Raw genomic sequence first — 26,204 nt, forward strand, 5'->3', positions numbered from 1 at the left:
TAGAGGAGAGCGGTGGTTGAACCAGGAGCTCTCAGTCTGGTGGTGAAGGAGGCATTTTATTGCTGGTTGGTGCTGCAGGCCCTCCCTCCCCCACCCTGCCTGAGAGAAGGAGCAGCTGTGGCTGATTCAATTGAAGTGTCAGAGCAGGAGCTATTATCCATCCGGAGGTGGCGTTCTGAGAGCATGTTTACGGAGAAAACGAGACAGGAGAAGAAGAAGGCCACGAGGACTGGAGGCTGGAGGTTGGAGAAGATTAAACAGAGGAGGAAGAAGGAGGAAAAAGAGACAGAGCAGGAGAGGAAAGAGAGAGAGAGAGAGAGGGAGGATCCCCTGGAGAGCGAGAGAGGCTGAGCCCACATGCCTGCGGCCAATTAAAAGGAGCTTCTCTCGCCCTCAGGCTGGCTGAGCAGCGGATTGTCGTAATAAAGCCAGAAATGAGGACCGGTCAGCGGCGGAGAGCAGTTGGGGGGATGAATAATGCAGCTCAGCGTGGGTGTGGACCGCTGAACGTGTGAGGGAACCCTCCCCCCGCCCGCTCTGTGAGGTCAGAGCACGAGGAGAGCGAGGAGAGGCTGAGGAGGGAAGAGCAAGCCACGGTGGAGGAGGAGAGGAGAGAGAGCGAGGGAGCGTAGCAGGAGAGAAGGGGTGGAGGACGGAGTATGTGGAGGGTGCAACGATGACAGCCATGCTGAGCCCTAAGATCAGACAGACCAGGAGAGGTACGATTCAGCTTCGTCTATCCTTCACTACCATTCATCACGCCGTGCTCGCATTCATCTGTCAGCATCCTACAGCTATAGGTGCAGCACTGCTGTCAGAATGCCTTATGGGGCTCTGATGAGCCTGTAATTGATGCTAATGATAAGATGTGTAGGATAGAAATATTACACTGCAAAACAGCTCATACTGGTTTATGCAGTTTTAATGCATTTATCCTTAAAGCCAATAATATAATGTATAGAGATGCACTGATATAGAATTTCTGGGCTGAAAATGCTGATTGATGTCTTGTTCAATATCATATGTACATATTAGGTAGTAGATAAATTAAAAATAGACAGCTATTAATATGTTGCATGTTACATTGGTATGTGGTACATTGACCAATACCAATATCAGTAATCAATATATCATTGCTGTCAACCTTGCATCTCCATAACGTGCAAACATCAGCTGCCCTTTCCAATATGTCATAAATTCATGATGAATGGATAGAAATGCTCTAAATGGAAATATCTCTTTTTACATTAACTTCCACTATAAGTTACAAACACTTTATGATATGAGGTGCAACAGCAACTATATATATATATTCTTCTGTCATATATATATATATATATATATATATATTGGTCCATTCATCATGAAATTTACACCCAACGTATACACATATATATATATATATATACAGTGAGTACAGTAGAGATGCACTGATATGAGATTTCTAACAATAACCACTAATTGACACCTCGTTGTGCCCAGTACTGATATCAATGACCAATCATTGATTCGTTTGTTTATTTACTGTATTTTAAAACCGTCTTGAACTACATCAAATCAAAACTATTACATAATTTGAAAATACCGGCTGCATCAGATTTTATTCCATAAACACTTCAGGTACCACTGAACTGATTGGCAGCAATCATAAGCTGACACAACACCTACATAAGCCTTTCATAACAACTGATACAAATCTACATAACCTTATTCCACATTAATACTTACTGTGCTAAAGTGGTGACCAAAATGTTATAAAGCGAAAGTTTTTACATTAAACAGTGCTGTGTTGTCATATGTTCATTGTTATACAAGAAGAAGTTAAAACATTAATGAAATGAGCGCAGTTTACAGCGATTGAAGACCAAACTTTAATTATTTTCTGAAAAATTGTGTATTTGATCATATTTTATGTATTTTATAAAAGCAATAAGCCACTCGAGTCCGTGCGTTACAGTGATTTTATCACGGGGAATCATGCTTACACAAATTAGGTAAAGGACAACTCATAATACGTTATTATATACTGGTTTATATACACTCTTAAAACATGGTTCTTCAGGGGTTCTTTAGTAAAGAAAATAGTTCTGCATAGAACCATGAACACTCAAAGAGCCATTTGCATGATCATGGGTTAAATGGTCAAATGGTTCTTTGCATTGTGAAATGGTTCTTCAGATTGATGGAGAATATATGGTTCTATATAGAACCATTTTAAAAAACTCAATGTTTTTCCATTGTTATGATCTCAAGCTTGTAACAATAGAAGAACACTTTTTGGTGCTATATAGAACTCCTTTTAAAATGGTTCTGTATAGAACCATATACAGCACATTCTCCATCAATCTGAAGAACCATCTTTTTTAAGTATGTAGTTCTGATGAATTCATCCTAAAAGTTAATAAGTAATATGGTATATATAGTATAGATATAGTATAGTATAGTATAGATGACTGATGTGCTAACTAATAGCTAATACACCATTGTTCTCAGTAACAGTCATGATTATTGTCAATAATATGATGCACCGATCGAGATATTACATAACAAAACACCCTATACATACTGTACTTATACACTGTTGTACTGATGAATCTGTAATTATAGCTAATATTATATTGTATAAGACAAAAATGTCAGTAGCCATGTTGTGGAGTAGTGGTGTTATTGCAGAAGAAAAGCATATGCAACTTAAATTAGACTCGGCCTCGTTGTGTTGTGGCTAACAGTGAACGTACCGGTTACAGAATTCAACAGCTGAGCATCAGGAGTGCATTCTTTCCTTCATCATACATGACTTTGCGTCCATAGCGGGTCCAGCTTCACTCCCCAGCAGCACCACAGGCTCAGGAGAACTCAGCAGACTAACAGAGCATAAAAATAACAGGAATACTCAATTTAATGTATAGTAGCTTATCACTATTGTCAGAAGAAAACAGGAGAAGTAAAAAACCTACTTTACTTTTAATGTAAGTCAGTGAAACCAGACTTTTTTCCAAGTCATTTTGATCCTTTTCTTTTGGTCCATTCATCATGAAATTTACATACAGGAGGTAAATGTAAACAGACATTTTCAAATTATGTCAAAAATGTAAAAACTGCAAAAATGGAGATATGCAGTTCTCTTCTGACAGCAGTGATATGCAGTGTATGATCAATAAAGCACAAGAACAGAATCTTCACTGACTTGAAACTCACTTATAATAAAGGTCAATGGGCAGCTGCTTCAGAAGTCAGTGAGTTTCTCTTCTCCTGACTTCAGGAAATGCATTGAGATTATTATATATGGTATTAAACCATACGCTATTATTTTTAAAGCAACACCATGTAGGATTTAGGAATTTGGAGCCCTCTCTGGTGGAAATGTGTAACTGCATGCAACGTGTGGAAGAACATTTTGTACCGTGGGTTGTGCTTCAGACCCCCACAAGTGGATGAATCTGAGTTTTGCGAGGCTGAAAGAGAACTGAAAGAGAACTCAGTGTAAACTTGGTGAAGGAGCGTCTTCTGAGCGGCTTCTGAGGATGAGAGTGAATTATCTACTACTGTCATCACATCTTCATCAGTGTGATGTTGATTTGAGATCATTTGAGGTCTAAACATTGAGTCAGACCCACCTTTAGAGTCATTGTGTAACATTAATAACATAATTTAGTGTTTTCTTTATTCTCCTCACTCAGTGATGACAACACTTTCAGTTTTAACAAAAAAAAATACATAGTGCAGCTTTAAGCTAAATAATTAAAAGCATAGTTTCTCCTCTCACCTATAGCTGCTTTATTTCTGTGTCCCTGACATTTTTATTCTGTTTTAGACACCCAGGCTGAGAATGAACAGTTCAAAACATCTCCTTTATCATCTGAGCTAAAACAGTTATCATACATAAAATTCAGGTAGAATAGCATAGGTTTGATATTTACTGTGGAGTTGAATATCAGGCTGCTGTTGCTCACTGAAATGGGGATATATATTACACGTCTTTATACTCAGATTAAAATAATAATCTATTCCCAAGTACTGTGAGAATAATAATACAATAGCACGTAATAAATATAAAATAATGATGTCAAATGAATAATAAAAAACATAAAACAATGAAACAATATACAAAAACAAAACATTAAAAGATTTTATATTCATTTTTAGAAATACAGTCATGTGCAAAAGGTTTGTGCACGCCTGGTCAAATTCCAACAATGTTGTTGTTGACGTATGTGTATATAAGTTAGACATCATCTACAGAAAACACAGTTCTGCACATTTTAATGCGCAGTTACTGTTTATGAACAGAATTTAACATGGAGGGGTGCATTAAAAATGGCTTATATATATATATATATATATATATATACCACATATATAGGCCATATTTCACACAAGTTTTGTGTATTTAGATAATATAGTCTATTTTTAAATATTGGAACTTTCTATAAGAAAATATATATAATAAAAATATGTATGAAATATAGAAATATCTATACATAATAATTAAATAATTAGAAATTAATATTCTATTAATCAATAAATAAACATTAAATTAGATGTTAGGGTCCATTTTCAAATATTGGAATTTTCTATAAAAAAAATTTGAATAATTAACCTATTTATTAAATAAATTATTTATATATATAATAATTTAATAATTGATGTTTATATATTCATATTTTGATATAAAAGCCTATTTCAAATACTGAAACTTTATAATTCAGTAATGTTTACATAATTTAATAATACTATATTTATAAATACATTTTATTACACTGGAACGACTGAACATTCTTTCAAAAAGAGATAAAAATTGCATTTAAAAAATGACAGCAGTGATATCTTTCCTGTGTATTGAATGTGATGCTTTAATACTCGTAGCATCTACTACAGACAGAACAGGTCATTGAAACAGTCCTGGTCACATGCTATAGGAAAAGGAGTAAACTTTGACCATTAAACCTTGAACAGTCATTTTCAATGTATTTGGAAAGCAATATGCATTAAAGTTGTTCTTCTTAGCAACAGATATTTTAGCAACCGCATCCTAGAAACGCCCAGGACGAGAGGAGGGAAGGTATGAATCATCACGTCAGAAAGGCTCCAGGACTGGGGTACTGCGCCGCACTCCATTTGCTTTTGCTCAAACTGGCCCAAAAAAAGGAGAAATGATGAAAAACAGTGCAAACAGATCTGCCACGAATTTACAGGCAAACTGAGAGACTTCAAACATCAACATGTCCATTAACCGCGCCGCCGTTACAGTGGGTTCTCGTACATCTGCTTTAACAATAGGAAATATGCATTCTGGCAATGTAAACAGCTCATAATATGAACAAATGTCACACAGCAGGTGACTGTTTTCAGCACGCTGTTAATCCAAGAGAGAAATAAAACCACCCTGACTAGCATTAGTGCAGTTTTTCCACTGCAAAAAAGAAGGAGTGACTCTTTCAAGAGCGATTAGGATCACTTAAAAGCAGGCAGAATAATAGAAACGGTGGCAAAGTCGGCCAAACAGAGCCATGAGTTCCAGACAAACAGCCAAGCAATAAAATTTACTGAAAAAAAAAGGATTTTCACAAGGCAAGTCTTTAAGATTCACCCAGAAAAAGGTCAAATGCAGCTTTAAAGTCTTTCTAAGTAGGTTAATCTTGATCTTGTGGGCACAATATGTACATATACATGTGCAACCTTTCAACAGCTAATAAATTCCCCATGCTGATGTAAACTGGGAGGTCCTAGCAGTATCTTAACCAAGGTGTGAAATAAAGGGGATCCTGGGAGGTCCAGGACCTCCTAATTAACCCCTTAGACCCCTGAATGTCTCAAAGTCTAAATTCTGGGGGGTCCCTAGAAAATAAACGTATTATGAATTGAAATGCTGTTAGAAGAAAAATAGACTCAAATCCAGATTCAGTGAAGCTGATTGTTTATCTGCTTCCCCCACAATCAGCTTCTGTCTTTGGTGTTCTTAACTAACTAGAGCTGCAGCACTGCTCTGCCTCAGGGTGGCGCTGTAGCAGACTGGTTCACCCAGTTGGTCCTTCATAGTCTAGAAACTGTAACTCTGCCCGGATTCCTCTGAAAAACTTTACAATGAGCTGCAGCAGATCTGTAAATCTGAAAACTCGCCCAGTTTCCCAAGAGTTTGGAGTGAAGAGTGACTGTTCCTCATGTCTCACACTGAAGACAGAAGAGGAGACGAGGAAGATCTCAGTTACTGTGAGGAAGAGCGCAGAACCGCACTAGAACAGAGACTCTACAGAAGAGGAGACGAGGAAGATCTCAGTTACTGGGAGGAAGAGCGCAGAACCGCACTAGAACAGAGACTCTACAGAAGAGGAGACGAGGAAGATCTCAGTTACTGGGAGGAAGAGCGCAGAACCGCACTAGAACAGAGACTCTACAGAAGAGGAGACGAGGAAGATCTCAGTTACTGGGAGGAAGAGCGCAGAACCGCACTAGAACAGAGACTCTACAGAAGAGGAGACGAGGAAGATCTCAGTTACTGGGAGGAAGAGCACAGAACCTCACTAGAACAGAGACTCTACAGAAGAGGAGACGAGGAAGATCTCAGTTACTGGGAGGAAGAGCGCAGAACCGCACTAGAACAGAGACTCTACAGAAGGAATTTATTATTCCCACATCCTGCTAGGTTGTTGTTATTTTCTATTATGGGTTCTCTGGTGTTACTGGCTGGTTGTTATGGTGTTGCTATGTGGTTGTTAGTTGGTTGCTATGGCATTGCTATGTGGTTGCTACATGGTATCTATGGGGTTGCTGTGTGGTTGCTATGGTGTTGCTAGGGAGTTTCTAAAGAGTTAATTTAGCCTTCAAGCACTGGCCAATAGAATGGGAAACTCTAGAGCAGCTGACCATGAGCCTAAGGTTACCATGCCCAGTGCCAAGCGTGGGCCAGAGGGGTATGAAGCCCCCAGCATTGGGCTGTGGAGCAGTCGAGCTGCATTCTCTGGAGTGATGGAGCTCCATCCAATACCTCTGGGATGAGTTGGAGTGATTCAGAACTGTGCATTGGACCAAAAAGCTGTATACAAGCCTGAATTACACAACCAGACCAGACAGTCTGGAGTTGGAATGGTGTTGATATCTCGAAAACTGCGGGACATGCTACACGGCAAAAATCCAGCTTTAATGGTTTCCACTTCCTACTAGGTTGCTAAGTGGTTGCTATGCTATCCAATGCAGTTGCTAAGGTGTTGCTAGGTGGTTGCTATGGTGTTGCTAGGAATTTAGCATTGTATCCTAGGTGGTTGCTATGGTCTCACAGGTAGTTGCTAGGTGGTTGCTAAGTGGTTGCCATGGTATCCAAGGTAGTTGCTACGGTGTTGCTAGATGGTTGCTATGGTATCCCAGGTGGTTGCTAAGGGACTGCTAGGTGGTTGTTATGGTATTTCAGGCTTTTGCTATGTTTTTGCTATGGTATCCCATGCAGCTGCTAAACTGTTGCTAGGCAGTTGCCATGGTGTATGAGGTGTTTCCTAAGTCATTCATAGAGAGTTGCTAAGTGGTAGCCACGTGTTGTTGAAAATGAAAGCGAGTCTATGAGAGGATGGAGGGATGAAAAACCAGCACATAGAGGAGTGTAGGTCAGTATGGCTGTGGATTAGAGCTTGAGGACCTGCACTGAGTGAGGACATGTAGTTTAGTGGCTGTCAGGCAAAGAAGTAATAGAGTTTGTGTGGTGGCAAAAATGAATGGGAGTCTATGGAAGAAACAAGGGATGGAAAAAGACAAAAAGATGAGTGCAGGTCAGAACATTGAATTCATGTTGGGGAACTGTCCTGAGATAGTGCATGCGAAATGATGTCTTTCAGTGAAGCAGAGGTACAGTACAACATTTCACCTGTTTCATTCCTATGGCAAAAAATTCCACAAAATTCCATTGCTACATGAAAACCGTTCATCCGATCAAAAAGCTGAATACAAGCCTGAATCACGCAATCAGCCCAGACAATCTGAAGTGGCGAACGGTGTGGGACGAGTTATGCAGAAAAAAAACCTGGCAGAAAAATAAGAACAATAAAAGAGAAGAAGAAGAATATAAATAGATAAAAATAGAGTTGCGCATTGCTTTGCACCCCGACTAGAAAAAGGCATTTCCAGAAGAACAATTCATAAACCAAACATTGTCACTACTCTCAGTCCAGCAGTGACACTGAGGTGTTTAAACACTCCAGCAGCACTGCTGTGTCTGATCCACTCAGACCAGCACAACACACACTAACACACCACCACCAAGTCAGTGTTACTGCAGTGCTGAGAATGATCCACCACCCAAATAGTACCTGCTCTGTGGGGGTCCATGGGGGTCCTGACCACTGAAGAACAGGGTAACAAAGTATGCAGAGAAACAGATGGACTACAGTCTGTAACTGTAGAATTACAGAGTGAACCTATATGGTCGGTGGAGGTCATAAAGTGGACAGTGAGCATATATACAAGGTTCCTAATAAAGTGCTCAGAGAGTCCATACTGCACAACTTACTTCATTAAACTAATTCAGCAGATATTAGACGACTCACTGCATCCTTTAGCAAGATATGCAACAAATCAAACACTGAGCCAACACTGGCTTAAGGGTGCAGCTCAAATTCTTCAAGTCCTTTGACGAAGCCCACTCACTTCCTGAGCTGCGAAGCTGTGGAGCTCAGCAGGCCCGTGCTAATTCTGCACTGAGGCTCTTCAATGACACGGACACTCAATCAGCACGTCCACAGTTTTCCAGATAGCACTTCTAACGAGTGAATTTAGCCTTCACAGTAGCCCCTTGCTGATAGAGCTTGTATAATCTCCATAGAAAGGCATTGACCAATAGAATGGGATTCCATGTCCAGTGCCAAATGTGGGCTAGAGAGGTATAAAGCCCCCCAGCATTGGGCTGTGGAGCAGTGGAACTGTGTTCTCTGGAGTGATGAAACTCCATCCAATGCCGTCGGGATGAGTTGGAGTGACCCAGAACTGACCATCCAACATCAGTACCTGACCTCACTAATGCTCAATCAAATCCTCACAGCAATGTTCAACATCTACAAGCCTTCCCAGAAGAGTAGAGGCTGTTACTGCAGCACAGACTCACTATTAACACCTTCATTCCAGAAGAAACTCTGAAGTCTTTAAAGTGTTTTTCCACTGCACAGAGTAACAGAATATTTGGCACCAGATAACTGGAACTGTGCTTTTTCCATTGGCCATCAGTCCAGTACCGAAGGTTCCAGTCTTATGTTTTTGGTGCCTGCTCAAAATTGGTACCAGCAGGACCAAGCAGTACTCCAAGGTGGTCTCTTCCAAATTTAGCCAATTCTTCACTCTTCCAGGTGAAGATAAAGTCACCAAACACTACTACATCACCAATAAGAGCTCCAGAGTGTGAACCAGAGCGGCATGTTGATGTGTCGATTTATATGTTTACAATTATGGCTTCATAAAGGGGACATAAGCTAGAAGCTAGTGTTGTTAGCATTTATGTATGTGTTTTTAATAACAATTTCATACTCGACAACATATAAGAACATATAGGCTGCGTTTAGACTGCAGGCAAATCGGATTTCTTAAATCAGATCTTTTGAGTTGACTGTCCACTCTGTTATTTGTGAGTGATCAGATTTGTGTGTCCAGACATCACCACTCAATCTACATCTATTTCCATAGTAACAACGCAGGCGTCACTAACTACGTAGCTACGCTGGTGACGCGGATTTCAAACGCGGATGCAGGAGTGTTATCGCCAATAACATCACGGCTGTGATGATCTACGCCGACCAAATCACAGCCCTGATGTTATTTCACGATAACACACTCCCTCTGTGTTCTATTGTTTAACTAACCATAAAGCAAAGTAGCTAATTGGCCAAATTAGACACTTTAGAGTGGCATAAAACAGCAAAAAGACAACTGAATTATCAGTGTCTCTCAAGCAGGTGGACAATGAACTAAAACTACAAGTAAAACTGTTCCTTTTGGTTCATGTTTATAAATGTGCAATGGAAGAAGTTCCCTTACTGCTCATCTGATCAGCTGGTGTACAGGTAGAGACTGTAGTCCATCTGCTGAAGCACAGTTAGCCATCCGCCAACACAGAGGTCTGGATTTTTAATTGCTGCTAGCAAACTGAGCAGTTAAAGTAACTGACTGGCCCCCTAGAGTCACACCCACCAGAAACTGGATTTAAAGTCTCTATTTGGTCTGATTCACTCGCACCAGCACCACAAACACCACCATGTCACTATTTCTCAGTGAACGAGTTCTAGAGGGCAGAATCAGAATTCTACCGAAGCCTGCGGGCAACCTGACCCACATGAATAAGAGTGTGACATAAAAGAGAGAAGGAAAAAACATTGATTTTCTTTCACAAAGCCACGTACACATTGATTGAGTGTCTACAGCCTGGAGGCACCGGACTCGCAGGATTGATTTCTATAAATTATACATAATGAGATTGTCCTGAGAGCCCCTGTGGCTCATGCGAGTGTGGCCTCCGTGCGGGGCCTTAGCAGTGAAATTATATTTGTTTTGTATCTTTATCACATCCTAGCGAATCTGAAATTCTTTTTCATGCATATAATATTGTATTTATATAAAAACATACATTTTTAATCTCTAACAACACACAATTTCTGAGCGGCACGTAGAATGCATACAAAAATTGTTGGACAAAAACACAGGAGATGTGTGTGTGTTGGGGGGGGGTCAATGACAAATAAGCTTTTCAAAAATGACCATTTCAAAATCTTATTAAAAAGGGACATGATGTGCATTTTATACCTGCATATATTTCTGCGTTTATATCTATGTGCATGTTCTATCTATAACATGGCTGGTTGGTTTCTTCATCTGACTGACTGGTTGCACCGCCTGACTTTTCAGACTAATTTCAAATTAAAGAGGCATCTATACCTGTAGAAACCTTTAACCTTCAACTTGAGTTGATACTTTAATTTTAATTTTTTTTTGAATAAATAAACATTATTATAATAATTCCACATTTTCATGGTTCTCCTGAGGTCAGAACACCTGACATGGTAAACTGAACCTTTCTGACCATGACTTTGTGACCTTGGCATTGCACTTGGTGTCTTCTTTATGATGCAGTACCTGGCCCATCTTTTGTAAAAGCTTGTCAAAATAAAAGTCCTTTGTTTTTGGTTGTGCCGTTTGACATTTGAGGAAATAAGAACTTGCAGACAAAAGTTTTTTAGTGAGTTGAACACTTTTAAACTCGTTGCACGTTTAAAACACTTTTGCAACATATTTTATTTTAAGGTTTTCAAACACAAAATCATACCAAACTATTTTATTTAGAATTTTATAACTAAATTACCTTTTCTGATAGTTTACTTAATCAACATGTATGGCTGGATGGCTGCACCACCCGACAGCCTTTGGAGGGAAAAAGAAACTAAAAGAAACTAAAATGAATTTTAAATGGATCAACTGAAAACTGTTTAACATTTAAAAAAGGTATTTTTGAATGATTTGAAAGATAATACATACTCTTTTATGACTACAACTTAACTCTCTCATTACTGCACCTTACCTGGTCAAGGTCATGACTTAATTATCTTGCTCCCACAACTTACTCAGTCATGGCCATGACTTAATTATCTTGTTCCCACACCTTACTCAGTCATGGCCATTCTTGTTTTATTATATTGTTCCTATGCCTCACGTCGTGCCATTAGTTATTATTAAGATTTTTATTTATTATCCTTTTTTTTGAATGACACAATCACAGAAACACACTGGGTTCCCTAAAGAACGCTTCAGTTCTTTAAAGGACTTTTTTCTACAAATGCATGACTGTGAAAAACATCACTTAATGTAAAGGTTGCCTATTTAAATTAAATTAACGGTTTCTAGAACCACATCTCAGTTAACTAAACATTATTTTTAATAATAATTTCCAGCTCTCTGGGGAAAACAAGCTAGAAACAATCCATCTTCCATGAACACACAGGTCTCCAAATGAAACCGTCCATTGCTCAAAGCCAGTTCAGTGTGGAGATTCAGTGCTACTATAAGCACTTTCACTTAAATTTCACATTCACTTCCCTGAAAACTAAAAATATGCCCTAAATAGAGGAAACAGAATGAGTTGATTTCAAAAACATGAACTTACTCCCACCTTGTGATGCGAGTATGAGTCCCTGCACATCTGTAATAATCATAATGATGCATGTTCAGACAAGCAGGCCTGATCCACTCCATCTAACACTGTTTTCTGTCTGGTTAACAGAGAAGTGATTCAGTGATATTCACATTATCCATGTGCTGTGCTCCTCTACAGCCAGGTCAAAGAGCATGGTGATGGGCGAGGTGTCCCGCGGCTCGGGTCCGTCTCCTTCGCCAGGTCTCCAGGAGGGGGTGCTGAAGGCTGGCTGGCTGAAGAAACAGAGGAGCATCATGAAGAACTGGCAGCTGCGCTGGTTTGTGCTGCGCTCTGATTACCTCTACTTCTACAAGGACGAGGAGGAAACTAAGCCTCAGGTACAGTAAGATCAAACACAGGGGGTTCAGCGTTTATCACACGTTTTTAAAAAAATCTGTTTTTCTCAGTGCTTTCTAAGAGGAACTGACTGAGTGTGTGAGATGTAAACAGAGTGACTCAGAGTGGTTTGGTGTGAAATGGTTCCGATGTCTTTACAGTGGTGGCGATAGGAACCAGGGGTCGCCATGACTACAACACAGATATAGCCATTTTATTTACTATCCAGAACCACCAGTGAACCTACATGAGTCTTCTGAGTTTATATGGAATGTTGATGATGGAAAATAGTGGAAAATCTGAAATAATAAGTTTTCTTTGGGGACTATTTTGCCTCACAGCGCCCTGCATGTATCCCTCCACCATGAATGGATTAAAAATATGTTTTAAGACCAAAACCTTCTTAAAAATTTGACAAAACAGTGTCTCAGACATCAGCATGTGTATAACTGTGTTCAAGTATGAATTACAGGTAACACCTCCAATCCTGTATTCACAGTGATGGGTAAATGTATTCATAAGACTTTTTATGGCCTGCATAACACCTTATGATGCCCGGCATAAGCCTGTATAATTATAAGTAGTCATAATTTCATGCATAACACATTATAAAGCAAGAGAATACGATTAAAATGTTATGAGGTAAATATGAATGTTGTATTTTCTGTGTAGCATCCAGAACAACTGCTACCAACTGCAGCACTCTGTGACATGCAGCTGAGCCTTTTCTGAAATATTCATAAAAAAAAACAATTCTTATGTAGTTTAAATTCAGTAGAGTCATTTTTGTTTAGCTAGCTGGTAACTGTTGGCGAAGATTTTTAAGAGAAGCTTGAACGGCAACAAATGAATGGATTACAGACCAAATCGAGCCTCACCTCTCACTCAAAGCCCAGAGAACCAAACTGAAGTTCTTATTTTGGATACATTCTGAGAAGAACCAGTTAAATGGAACAGACCATGATGCTGGGAAGAGCTGAATGTAAAAGAGGACAACCAGCTACAAGATGGTTGGAGACAATCAGAGAAATCATAAACCAGCCATTCAGAAGCTGAAGACCCAAACAGAAGACAGAACATTCTGGAGAAACGTTGTGGTACCTGACTTTATGAAGTCATATACGCTTCTGTATAAAGTGTTATGCACATTATTAATACTACATTCTTAAAAAAGATGGTTCTTCAAAGGTTCTTTAGTAAAGAAAACGGTTCTTTATAGGACCATGAGCACTCAAAGAGCTCTTTGATTAAAGGGTTCTGTGCATCATGAAAGGGTTCTTCAGACTGATGGAGAATGTGTTGTTGAATGTTTCTATATGGAGCCTTTTTTAAAAAGGCTCTACAGCATCGAAAAGGGTTCTTCTATTGTTAGGAAGCCTCACCACTCACTCGATCCCAAATATCAAGATTGTAACAATAGCAGTGTTACGGGACGGCAGGGAGGCGGACCCGAGTGCAGAGAGGAAAACTCGTGAGAAAGGGTCTTAAATGAATTTAATGAGGTGATGGAGTGTGAATTTGGTGATTGTGCACGTTGGAGCTGAGGTGGCTCAGAGCCAGGCTCAAACCAGTACAATGGCGGTCCGAGGAGTTACCCCTGTGCCACTGGGAAGCACAGGCGACAACGGGAAAAACACCTCAACGAATGGGAAATAAAAAGGTGGGAAAAAGGCAAACAAAGGGGATGCTGAAAGCTTCCTCTGTAATTATGAGAGGAAGATCAGCTTTATGTTTCACCCGTTTGTTCTTTGTGGAGCAAACACTTTGTTTGGTTTGGAGCCGCTTCTTGTTCAAGCCTTCTTTTTATCTTTTAAGTAGTTTTGGGGCAATCTCTCTCTTTTGTTTTTCCAGCCCTCTTTTCTTTTTCCATTTCTTTTTGTCTAAATACCCACCTGGGTTAAGTACCGTACCGGTCACCCTTCTACAAAGCTGTGACAAAGGGCTACTGTTTGCCACAGCCTTAGGTAGAGGAGTCATCAGGTGTGCAAGGTTGGGCCTAATCAGCCTGAGGGCTTCTGGGAATTGGAGTTCCCTGAACTTGTGGCAACTCGCCACCGTCGCCCTTTGCTGGCGGCCGGCAGCACAGGCTGTGCCCTTACAAACAGAACACTTTTGGGTGCTATAGATAACCCTCGATAAGTCTGAAGAACCATTTAATCATGCAAAGTGCTCTTTGAGTGTTCACGGTCCTATATAGAACCACTTTCTTAACTAAAGAACCCTTGAAGAACCATCTTTTTTAAGAGTGCATTTAAAAGATATTACACAAGCATATGCCCAGTATTATAAGGTGCCACATAACAGCTTATACATTTATTTATAATGCATTATGGATGCAGGATTCATAGAAAGCCTTACCCAATTACTTTGTTTACATCCATTTAATTATGCAGAGCTTTTTGAATTCACCTTTAAGCTGTTCCTGAAGCTGCTGAAGCTCGTTATGGGATGTGAGAGCCATTCTCTGCAGACTCCTGGAGAACTGTAGCATCTGCAAGACGTCTAGCACACATTTAAAGTACATGGACAGAAAGATCGTTCACCATTTTCACCAAAATACAGACAATAATTTCAACAGGATACTGACAATTTTCTGCCGGTCAGTCAATATCATACATTTATATTAAGCTCTCGGTTCGGGCTGAAGTGTGATGGACAGCTTCACTTGTCAGCCCATCAATACTCGTCACAATTGATCCGTCTCTGTGCTTCGCTCTCCAGGGAGCCCGAAAATGTCAGCCTGGCCTGCTTCTCCTGCCTTTAATCAATGGAGATTCAAAGCAGCGGCGAACTGTGTAGGCAAATCACACAGCAAATCACACGCTGGGATGAAAGGATGCGGAGGAGGCCGGATCGTACCGAGAAGAAGGATGTGCAGATATTTTATTCACTCCATAATGATGAGAGTCGTTAACAGCTCAAAGAGCAACAAACCCAAACCAAGCAGTTGATCACATTTACAAATATAATGAAATTATTCTAATTAAACATAATAATCTGCTTGCGTCGATGCTATAAATTGCCAACCACATTAATAGGAACTGAATAATTTATCACCTTAGACCAGACGTCCTTCACCAGCAACCACCAGTGAATGAAACTGTAATGTGCTGCGCTCAGTGATGTTAACCTGCTCTGTCCATCACAGTGATGAATGGCTTGATGTCTTCTGGCTGCAGTGCTGCTGCTAAATCCAACGGTTTGTTGTCATGGTGAATAATCTGGCCATTTCTTTCACGGTTCAGCTTCCTGGAGGAGGCACTCAAGTCAGATAAGCCAGTAGCGCTTTCTCTTACAGTATCTTAAAGGGGAATTCCACCATTTTTTCCAATGTTTTTGCATATATAAATGGTAAAGATGTGAACACAGTGGTTTGAGAGGTGGTGATAGGAACCAGACGTCCACCTCTAAAAGCTCCCTCACAGAAAGTTCCTACATGAAATGGTTATGAATTCACTGCCTGATGACTGAGACACTGTTTTATGATAGTTTAGAGAACTTAAACTCCTTCATGGTGGAGGGATACATGCAGGGTGCTGTGAGGCAAAATAGTCCCCAAAGAAAACTTATTATTTCAGATTTTCCACTATTTTCCATCATCAACATTCCATATAGACTCAGAAGACTCGTGTAGGTTCACTGGTGGTTCTGGATAGTAAATAAAATGTCTATATCTGTGTTGTAGTCATGGCGACCCCTGGTTCCTATCACCACCCACTGTAAAGACATCTGAACCATTTCACACCAAACCTCTCTGAATCTCTCTGATTACATCTCACACACTGAGTTATGGAGGAATTTTGATTGGATGAATTCCCCACTTTAACCTCTACCTATTAAATTTTAGCCTGTTTTTAAGCCCAATTTGGTCTGGATTTCAATATTGGGCCAAATTTCAGCTACATCATCCATCATTTGATGTGCAGTGTGAGGGGAGGAGTGATGCCTGATTAATTGCCCAAATGAGCTCAGATTGAGAAGACCAGTGGATTTCTGCCATGTCCAAAATTTTGGCTGCTTGCCTTGCAGTCTGAGTGCAAAGTGACATAATACAATCCAATAACATCAACAAATGCATCTGAAAGATCAGCGATTTGTTAAGTTTGAGCTTCATTTTATCCACCGCAGGGATGCATTCCACTCAAGGGCAGTCAAGTGAACGAGATCACAGCCAATCCCGAGGAGCCTGGCCGACACCTGTTTGAGATTGTCCCAGGTAAGTGATAATGATCACTGTCCAAAAGCAGCAGAACCTGGATGTTCTATGAGGAGTAACTGAGATGTAGGAGGTGAGGGAGCTTGGGCTGGAGCTCTGGGGCCGTATTACAGAAACCTCCTCTCTTTTAGTCCTAAGTTAAGTTCTGACAGGTCAAGATAAGATGTTTCACACATTCGTTTACAGAAGCAAATCTGACCTTAATTTAGGAATCTTATCTTACAGCGTCTTATCTCCAGTTAGGAAATCTTAAACTACTCGATCCAAGTCGACAACCAACTGTCATGTCTGTTGCCTAGCAACCGACCATGCACATACAGCTGAAACGTAAACACGTAAACAAAGCAATCAAGTTAGTTAACCAGACAGCTACTTACAGTTACTGATGTAAAAAAGGTCAAACCGAACTAAAGTGTGATAAACTGTAAGTTGTGTCGCCGCTGCCCAGTCTCAGTCTCCATCCACGTATATATAATGAGCTTCAAAACTCTCCTCAAGGAGGCCCAGTATTATCTGATGTCAATGAGAACCCTAATCTAGTCTGAGATCCCCAGCCTAAAGCTGTACTGTTCTAGTGGGTTCTCTCGATTTCCTCCCTGTTTACTGTAACTCACTGCTGCACTGTGTGTGCTGAACAAAGCAAACATGGCACAGCAGTGCGACGGACATCAGCTCTCAGAGGCTGATGGGGTGAGTTTCTGAGGAAGCAGTGAGGCGGTCCGCACTGTGACCGAGGGCTTTTATAGCAGATCCCACAGAGCCGAACTAAGGCTCAGATTACAGCCGTGCTCTGTAACTACACCCGTCACTCAGGTAAACATACGTCAACCTGCACACACCCCCCAAATCCTCTCACTGTTTACAGGATATTAAATTCACTCATTGAACTCATAAGAAGACGCCTTACAAGCTTTCCTTCTTCTTTTCTTCACTAATCAGATTAAGTGTGGGGCTTTTTCATTTCTCAGCACGTGAAAGAGCAGTTTGGGTCGCGACGGCGTAAAAGCAGAAAGCACTGCGGCTCAAACATTAAAACAGAAACTGGACAAACAGACCCACCTAAAACATACATAAGTTTAGTGGTAAATTAACAGATAATTTAGTAATAATAGTAAAAGAAAAACTTTCGAAAGAAGTGCTTGTTTGATGTAAAATTGTAGTAAACAAATAAAAAGGAATATGAACAATTAAACATTAAATATGAAGAAACTGGAATAAAATAAACAGAATGAGAATAAAAAATAAGAACAAAACAGGAAACAGAATGCTGAGCTAAATAAAAACATTTTCAGCTGCTTTTTAAAGCTGGTTACAGAAGATTTCCAGATTTTGGTGTGCTGCTGAAGAATGAAGGGTTTCCGCGATGATGGTCAGTCCTTAGTGATTTCCTGAGTGTCCATTGGTCAGTTTCACACAGAATGTAGATGGACACACCAATCCACCAGCTCCACACGGTGAGAGGCAGATGACGTGTATCTCAGCCCCTCTTCATAGGCTCATAACTCTGGATGTGAGTCTCGTATGATCTCGTGATAAGATGGAATGGAAAGGGCGACTCTACAGATTCAGGAAGTGTTTGAACTTCTGCACTGTATAATATCACAAAGATACACAAACACATACAGAAACACAGAATTTGACATGCGGGCATGTTTGTGGACCCCAGAGGCACAGACCGCATTTTAATAACCAGAAATTAGAAAAATATTATTGGGAGAAATACAAAATACCTGCTCTGGTTTTTTATCTGCATTCATTTCAGTAAATTGTCTGTATGTAGAAGACCAGCTACGCACCGTTAATGCAATGTCACGTGCTGAACTACTTTCTCCTGGTTGCTTCTTCTGGGTGGAATCATTCTAATCAGCCAGTTACATGACAGAGAGTTTGGGGTGGCAGACAGGATGGCCAACCAGATTTGTGGGGTAGCCGGTGCCACCACTGCCACCCCTCTGGCTACAGTAGTTTTATAGTCAGCTTTTCCTTTAATTTAATCTATGCATTATACCAAAGTAATATCATATATCAAGGCAGTTTCTCATCTTAACCATGTGATACCGATAAACATAGTTCATATATACATTGTATTCCATCAATATATTCACCTGACAGGGGAATTCCTAATGGAAAACTCATGTAAGCTCCTCGAAATCAATTATGTGCTAATGTGCCTGGAAGGGAACGTGTGTTAACGTATCAGTCCCAGTGCTACAGAGCTTTCATCTCATTTCACACTCTGAGAAGCTTTCAGGAGCCACGTAAATTTAATCCAGATCTATCAGTATTGAACTACCAGCATACGGTCACAAACACAGCTCCAGAAACGCAGGTCAAGCCCCTAATGAGCAAACCAGGGGCAACGAAAGGGGAATTCAGTCAAGACAAGTTTACAGGAAGGGAATTCCACAGATGTTTAAACATTATTTTGCATATTTCACTGGTTGAGACGTAAAGTCATTCAGATGTCTTTACAGTGGTGGTGATAGGAACCAGGGGTCGCCATGACTACAACACAGATATAGACATTTTATTTACTATCCAGAACCACCAGTGAACCTACACGAGTCTTCTGAGTTTATATGGAATGTTGATGATGGAAAATAGTGGAAAATCTGAAATATTAAGTTTTCTTTGGGGACTATTTTGCCTCAGAACACCCTGCACTTATCCCTCTTAACTCTGTTTAATTCTCACCAGTTACTTAGCAATTATTGGCTTGATAAGGCTTAATAAAAGTGCTACAAGAAAATATATATATTTTTTTTTTATTTATTTGAGCAATAGTTTTTGTTTATTTTATCTGCAAACATTACAGAACTATGTACATTGTCAGGGCCTGCCATAAGTATGGGCAGGAAGGGGATTAATAATAATAATAATAATAATAATAATAAACAATATAGTTTACAAAAACTGTCTGATTTACAAATGAAATAAAAAATAGTGGAAGGTGGGGCACAACCTAACATATTTGGGTTTTTGTGAAATAACTGTAAAAATATTTAAGCTGGAATAATCATGTTTTTATACAAGAAACATAAACATCTCTGCTACAAACTGCTCCTACCATTCAGTACAACTCCACCCAAAATGAGGGAACAGCAGAGTTCCAGTTTAGCCCATGGGTGGACAGAGGGTCAATTTAACACCTGCTAGAAAAGTCTGATCAATCAGTGCAAACAGAGTTGATTCAGTTTAATTAAACAAGATGAAGATTACAGTAATATCAGGTGATTTACACAAAAGGCTCAGTGACTTACATGCCCTGAAAACCCTCTTTGGATCTCTTTAAAACACTGAGAAATCTCTCTGAATTTTGGTGGGAGGCCACGGCTAGGAAGTGTGGTGATGTGGCCAGAAGCTCACGCTGGCTGACCTTCTATAACAGTGTAAAGGTCTGTGTTAAATTGTGCCCCACACTTCTCTAGATATAAAGAAAAACTCAAATACATCTTAGTCAACATTAATTCTAAAAGAAATGGTTCAGAGAAGTGACGACGTCTAACACGGTATTAATATATTACCTCTTGGACCATTTTGCTTTGCCACCAGTTTCTCCCCCATTGTGGCTCAAGTCATGAGTCTGTTTACTTGTACAAAACCAGAAACTGGCTTTGTTCGTTACTGAGGCGTGAGTGACGAGCACGGAGGGCGGTGATCTCTATAGATTTAAAAAACGCTGCTGGCTGGCTGGAATTTCATGCATCTGTGGTTGTCGGAGGCTTAAACCTTACGGAGCGTGACTGTGACCCTGAGGCTCACTGCCTGTGCATCTGCTTAACCCATACTGTACGCAACCCTGCTCTCAGTGGCCTCTACCAAGAAGAGGAAATGCTTTTAAGAAGGAAAGACACTAGCAGCTCAGGAGACCTGGTCCAACTGAGCCACTGGTCTGTTTATTTGTTTGATTACTTGTTTGTCCAAGGTTGGGGGGTTTGTTTGGACAGAGGGAAGGCCAGAGGAGATGGTCTCCTCAGTCAGTCAGTCCACGGCGAGAACGGAGTGAAGCTGGTGCTTTGGAGGACGAATGGACTGCAAACTGGTTCTTTGATGGAATAATGAGACCTAATTAAGGACTAATGAAGCAAATGAAGACTCGTTCTTCAGGTTTTGCGCAGCGAGGTTGTGGTTGAGCTCCTTGGCCAGCGTGACATGCAGCGATGTTGCGGCTGAGCTTCTTGTCTGCAGTGTCCGGTGCCTGTTCTGGGTTTGGGTCCGAGTGCTGCCCGTTGGACTGAGTGGCATGGTACTGCTGTAGGACTCGCCAGCGTGACATGGGGCAGGGCTGCTGTAAGAGAAGGAGGCGCAAACCACCAAAAGGTACAGTCAGACCTCTTAATGAGATCCTAATGATACAGTGGCCAGTTTAACAATGTTACATAACAATCTATTAATGTAATTATAGCATATCTGCTAAATATGTTCTTGCATTAGTAGGAAAGCATGGAGCACAACTTAACACGAGGTAAAATGAGGCACGGACTGTTTTGTAGTTAAGCAGCTTGCAGCAGAACTTGCCTATGGTCATCTTCTCGTCTTCCCATAGCAAAGTCATCTGTGAGTTTTCACAGCAGTTTGGTGGATATTTCTCCAGTTTCACCCTGAAGACTTGTCTTTGTACCAAAAATGAACTTCTTTCACATCAGCTTGAGGAGAGGGTGGGAAGTGGTTAACCGACTGATAGATATACAATCACAATTTATTATAATTTAGTGTTTTATGGTTGTTATGTTAGTGTTTTTCCTGATAAACAGTCTTAAACATGAGACGTTGTGATCAGTGATAAGCTGTTTACAGAGTCAGCTCTTTGAGGTGAACGCTGGGAGCAACTCACATTAAAGAGCTGAATGACTTATTTATTTGTAAATAAAGACAAAATAATGTGCAGATCTTATGATGCTGTAGCTGAAAATGACAGGACCCACTCTTGGATCTCCGTACTGGCTCTGCCACTCTGTCTTTATCACCTGCGTGGACTGCGTCTCCCTGTACTGATTGGTTTGTAGAGGAGCATCTGACGGTGATGTGTGGTCAGTTCGGCAAGCATAAAGGATACATTTTGGTATTTAAATGCAATTTTAAGAGACTTTTAACCTTTTCTGGGCCATATTATAGCTGAATATTGGGTCTCCTCCCCGTGAGCTACCGCGGCTCATTTTTGCTTCTCTCCCGGTTCTTTTTTCTTCTTCTGTTGTTTAAAGGGTGACAATATCTTGCCTTAACTTCCTGTAATCAGTCCAAACCATCCAAAAACAGTGTTTTCACACTGCAGATGAACCAAATCATGGTTCAGTTTGATCCAGGGTGAGACCATCTCTGTTGTTTGGACCCAATTTTGGTCCTTTGGTCCAGACTGAGGCACCTTTCAAACCTGCCATTTTGGTTCAGACCATACAAGGTGAGTGTGAAAGCACCCTTAGTTAATTAAGTGGTAGACCAAGTTTTATCAATAAATAAATCATTGATTGGCTAACTTCAGGTACAAGACTGCAAGTAAACGAAAAGCTTTTTGGGAGTCAAAAGAGTGACTCTCACCCGGTTGACCTGACCTCAGTGAAGAGCCGGAATGCCTGTCAGTAGCTGTGATGCTTGATGTAAACTCCTCTTAGTAGCCCATGAAGTGGCAGCTTGTTTATCTCTGTGCAGGGATTTCCTCCCGTCAGTTGTCGCTCCCGGGAATGATTCATCTCCAAAGGTCAGCTGGAGTTAATCTGCTCCGATCCGGAGCGTAATGACATTCCACATTATCACCACTCGCCATACTCAGCGTTCATGTATGTGCGCTTGTCTGCAGGAGCACACAGTGGTCTGTGTTTGTGAGATGTCCGTGCCTGACCGGCGGACCTACAGGTGCCTGAAATTCGCTCAGCCGAGGGGATGCAGCACAGTTGCGGCCCATTTTTCACATTCCTCCCTGCAGCATCAGTGCGCACTGTAACACTTGCCTGAATGCCTCACCTCGGTGGGAAATGAGCCGCCAGCTTCTCCATCTGCTTGGAGGGAACGTGTTACCTTCAGATGTCTAACTGCCCCGACCATCCAACAGTAACTTGGGTAGGAGCTGCTTCAGGCCCCAAGACACTGTATTATCACAGTATGTGAGACAAAAATGTAAGGAGCCCTGCTGGTGACGTCCCACATAAATAAAGATCATATGTGGCCAGGCTGTATTAACACTCATATTAACAAGCATCACCAACGGCTTAGTAAGGCGTGGGAATGAGATAATTAAGTCAATATAAACTCTCCTTCACATAAACTCGATCCTGCCCTCCAGTACCATTAGAATCTATTGGTGCCAATCTTGAGCTTTGTACCTAAAACCATACAACTGGAACCTTTAGAACTGGATAAAAGCACAGTTCTAGTTGTTCTAGTGCCAAAGGTTCCACTACTTTGTACATCCCAATACTCAGCACTTAACAAGTCTTCAAAATCATCTGCTGTCTGGATTTTATGCAGCCCTGCTGGTGACATCTCGTATAAATGAAAATAATGCTTGATCATGACTTAGTAACTTCTGGAGTCTTTTATAAGGAAAGCAGCGCCATCTGCTGGCAATAAATATACTCCTCCTGAGTAATGATTAACAAACAACAGATGATGAAACTAATCTTAACTCATCAGTTTACAGCCTTTTGTTATCAAGATTCTGGTTCTCTGGTGTTTTTGTTTATTATCTGTGTATTATTTTCAAATGTTAGAATACACACTTACACACACACTTAACATACACACTTATGCTTAGAAAATGCATAAGTGTGTATGTTATTATTATATAGAATTTCTTATTAATATAAATTATTTTCAAACTGCTTTTTTTCTGGACCCTGCTGGGGTTTATCAGATCAACATCTGTATACAGTTTATGACTGAGAGACTAAGACTCCTTCTGACTCCACAGTCCTGGTAGATGCTCACCTGTATACTCTAATGTCCTGCAGGTCTGGCTCTGACTCTGAACTGTACAAATACAGATGTGATGAGACTGACGTATTATTTTCACTTCTGTTCTGTTTCTCAGGCGCAGCTGGGGAGAAAGAGCGAGCAGCCGTCAGCCATGAGGCCTTTTTACTCATGGCCAACTCCCAGAGCGATATGGACGACTGGGTCAAGGCCATCAGACGGGTCATCTGGGCTCCTTTTGGAGGAGGTAAAACCAGAAGAGCATGCACGCGATGCTGATTTAAACAGAGTGGTTAGATCCCAGATTTCAGCTGACTTGAAAGCATTATTTACAAGCTTTTTCTCTCCATTCAAACTTATTATAAAGAAAGAGCCTTAATGTACAGAAACAACAGACTACAAACACCGAATTCTCTGTTATGTCTACCATGAGTGAGAGCTTATGACCTGTAATTTAGTGTTTATAGCTCATTAAGCCACTTTGTGTGTGTTGATGGAACAAAAACAACCATAATTTATTTCACATGAGCATTTTTTCAAACCTCTCTTTATCCCTTACAATTGAACAGGCTGCGCCTTTAAGACTAATGTATGTAAATGAGCTCTGTTTTGATTGGCTGCCTCTTTCAAAAGGCAGTCTGGGCTGAAACACTGCTTATAACTCCAGTGTAAATGGGTGGAGTTAAACTGCTGTAGGCTGAACGGGTGGATACATCTAAATGTGTTGTTTTTTGTGACATCACAAAACAACATTTCAAAACTTACATGTACTGTGTGGACTAGGGAGCATGTTCAAACCTTTAATAGTGTTTACATATTCTACATCACACTTATTATAAAATATATGGGACCTTTAAGCTCTGTCATTATAATACATTAATTATCAACTTTTAAAATGATTAATTATTAAACTATTAATGCAGACCTTATCTTTTGATTTTTATATTACAAGTTAATATAGTACGGAGTTACTTTTTTAGTACACATTAAGCCAGGGCTGGGCAAAATGACCATATTTATCGTTATTGTGATAAATTATGTCACAATATGTTTTTTGAGAATATCGTAGATATGATCAGTACTTCAAAATCACTTCCTAACTACATGTTTGATTACAAAGGAAGCATAATTATTCACATTTAACTGGTTTTAGTGCAGCATAGTTTGTGAAATGTTGAACAAAAATAATTGGCTTCATATTTTTTTCAAGGTAGTGCTGTAATTTATCTAACGTCGTGATGCATATGGTGTATCATGAAAACTTTTTATAGCTCTGTTAACTTTTTTTTTAACGTTTGGTGATTTAAAACTTCCTGCCTGTTAAAATTCAGGAGTCATTCTCACAATGAGTCCATAAATATTTAAGAGTCATGATGATTACATAAATAAACAACACACATATTTTAATAATTGATTGGAATGCTATATGAGGCAGATTTTTACATTAAAAATTAATAAATTATTTATTTTTTATTTTAAGGTTTTATAGTAAAATCTATTATAATTAATTTTATATGTCTTATTAATGTATGCTGCCTTCCGCCCAATGACAGCTGGGATAGGCTCCAGCACCCCACCGCGACCCAGAAGGATAAGCGGTTTAGATGATGGATGGATGTCTTATTAATGTAACATTTCTACAGTTCTGTCTCATTATTATTATTATTATTATTATTATTATTATTATTTAATTAGAAAAGACAAGTTATAACAAATAACATTATTGGCAGATTTTTCTTTTTCTAACTCTTCCACCATTGCAGTAATGAGATAATGAGAAATTGGTCATCTAAATTGGAAGATATTACTAAAAATCCATTAAAAATCAATGACATCATTCAGGTTTATATTCAATTACTCAGCATTATTGTACGGAGTCCACAAGGCCATGGATTTTTTTTTTTAAAAAGTACATTGAATTCTCATGTTTTGTGTTCCCTTTAAAATGTGTTGTAGCTTGTAAGATTTCCACTCCACCACCAGATGTCAGAAATGAGCCAGCCTGATATCAACCTGGTCACGTTTGCACCTAAACAACGTCTGTAGGTTCCCACATTAACACAACCTTTAACGCATTACAGACTCTTCTCTTTTATTTTACCTCAAACCTGCCGTTCCTAAACTCAGACACCAAAAATATCATCACACTTCCAGCGCAGGGTGTCAGGGGGCAGCCCCTCCCGAGATTAGGTTTCAAAGTCTATGTTATTAATAGCAGCATCATGAGATGTAAAGCTAACCCTGTTAAAGACATGGACCAATGAACCTCCCACGCCTGGAGCGCATGGAGGAGCGCTGTTCTCTCCACAGGGAAATGCAGCCTCAGGAACAATGAACTGCACATTTCTGATCTGGAGGCCGGCGGGACGATGTGGACTGAAAACAGAAGGATTTCATTTACATTTAAAGCAGAAGGAGAGGAAGAAATCTCTTGCTGTGGTTTCACAGGAAGGTTTGAGTTTCTCTCTCAGAAACTGGCAGCTCTGAGTGGCTAATATGATCACTGGAAGGTACAAATGGCTACATTTGGTGTTAAATATCATGACTTGTAGGCTGTTTGACTGTATGGTGAGCTGAGGACCAAGTCATTGG

At 40.2% G+C, this 26,204-nt stretch overlaps 1 protein-coding gene across 1 annotated transcript in view; it reads left to right on the plus strand.

Moving 5' to 3' along the window:
* Positions 1 to 261: 261 nt before the first annotated feature.
* The window catches only part of si:dkey-191m6.4 (rho GTPase-activating protein 22), a 32,278-nt gene continuing 6,335 nt past the window's right edge, over positions 262 to 26,204 (plus strand). Inside the window, 4 exon segments of the mRNA XM_036573350.1 lie at positions 262 to 719; positions 12,293 to 12,492; positions 16,619 to 16,706; positions 23,731 to 23,859. Of these exon segments, the coding sequence (XP_036429243.1) occupies positions 677 to 719; positions 12,293 to 12,492; positions 16,619 to 16,706; positions 23,731 to 23,859 (460 nt within the window). The 5' untranslated portion in view covers positions 262 to 676.

Source organism: Colossoma macropomum, unplaced genomic scaffold (genome assembly GCF_904425465.1).
Source record: "Colossoma macropomum unplaced genomic scaffold, Colossoma_macropomum, whole genome shotgun sequence".
Taxonomy (NCBI): domain Eukaryota; kingdom Metazoa; phylum Chordata; class Actinopteri; order Characiformes; family Serrasalmidae; genus Colossoma; species Colossoma macropomum.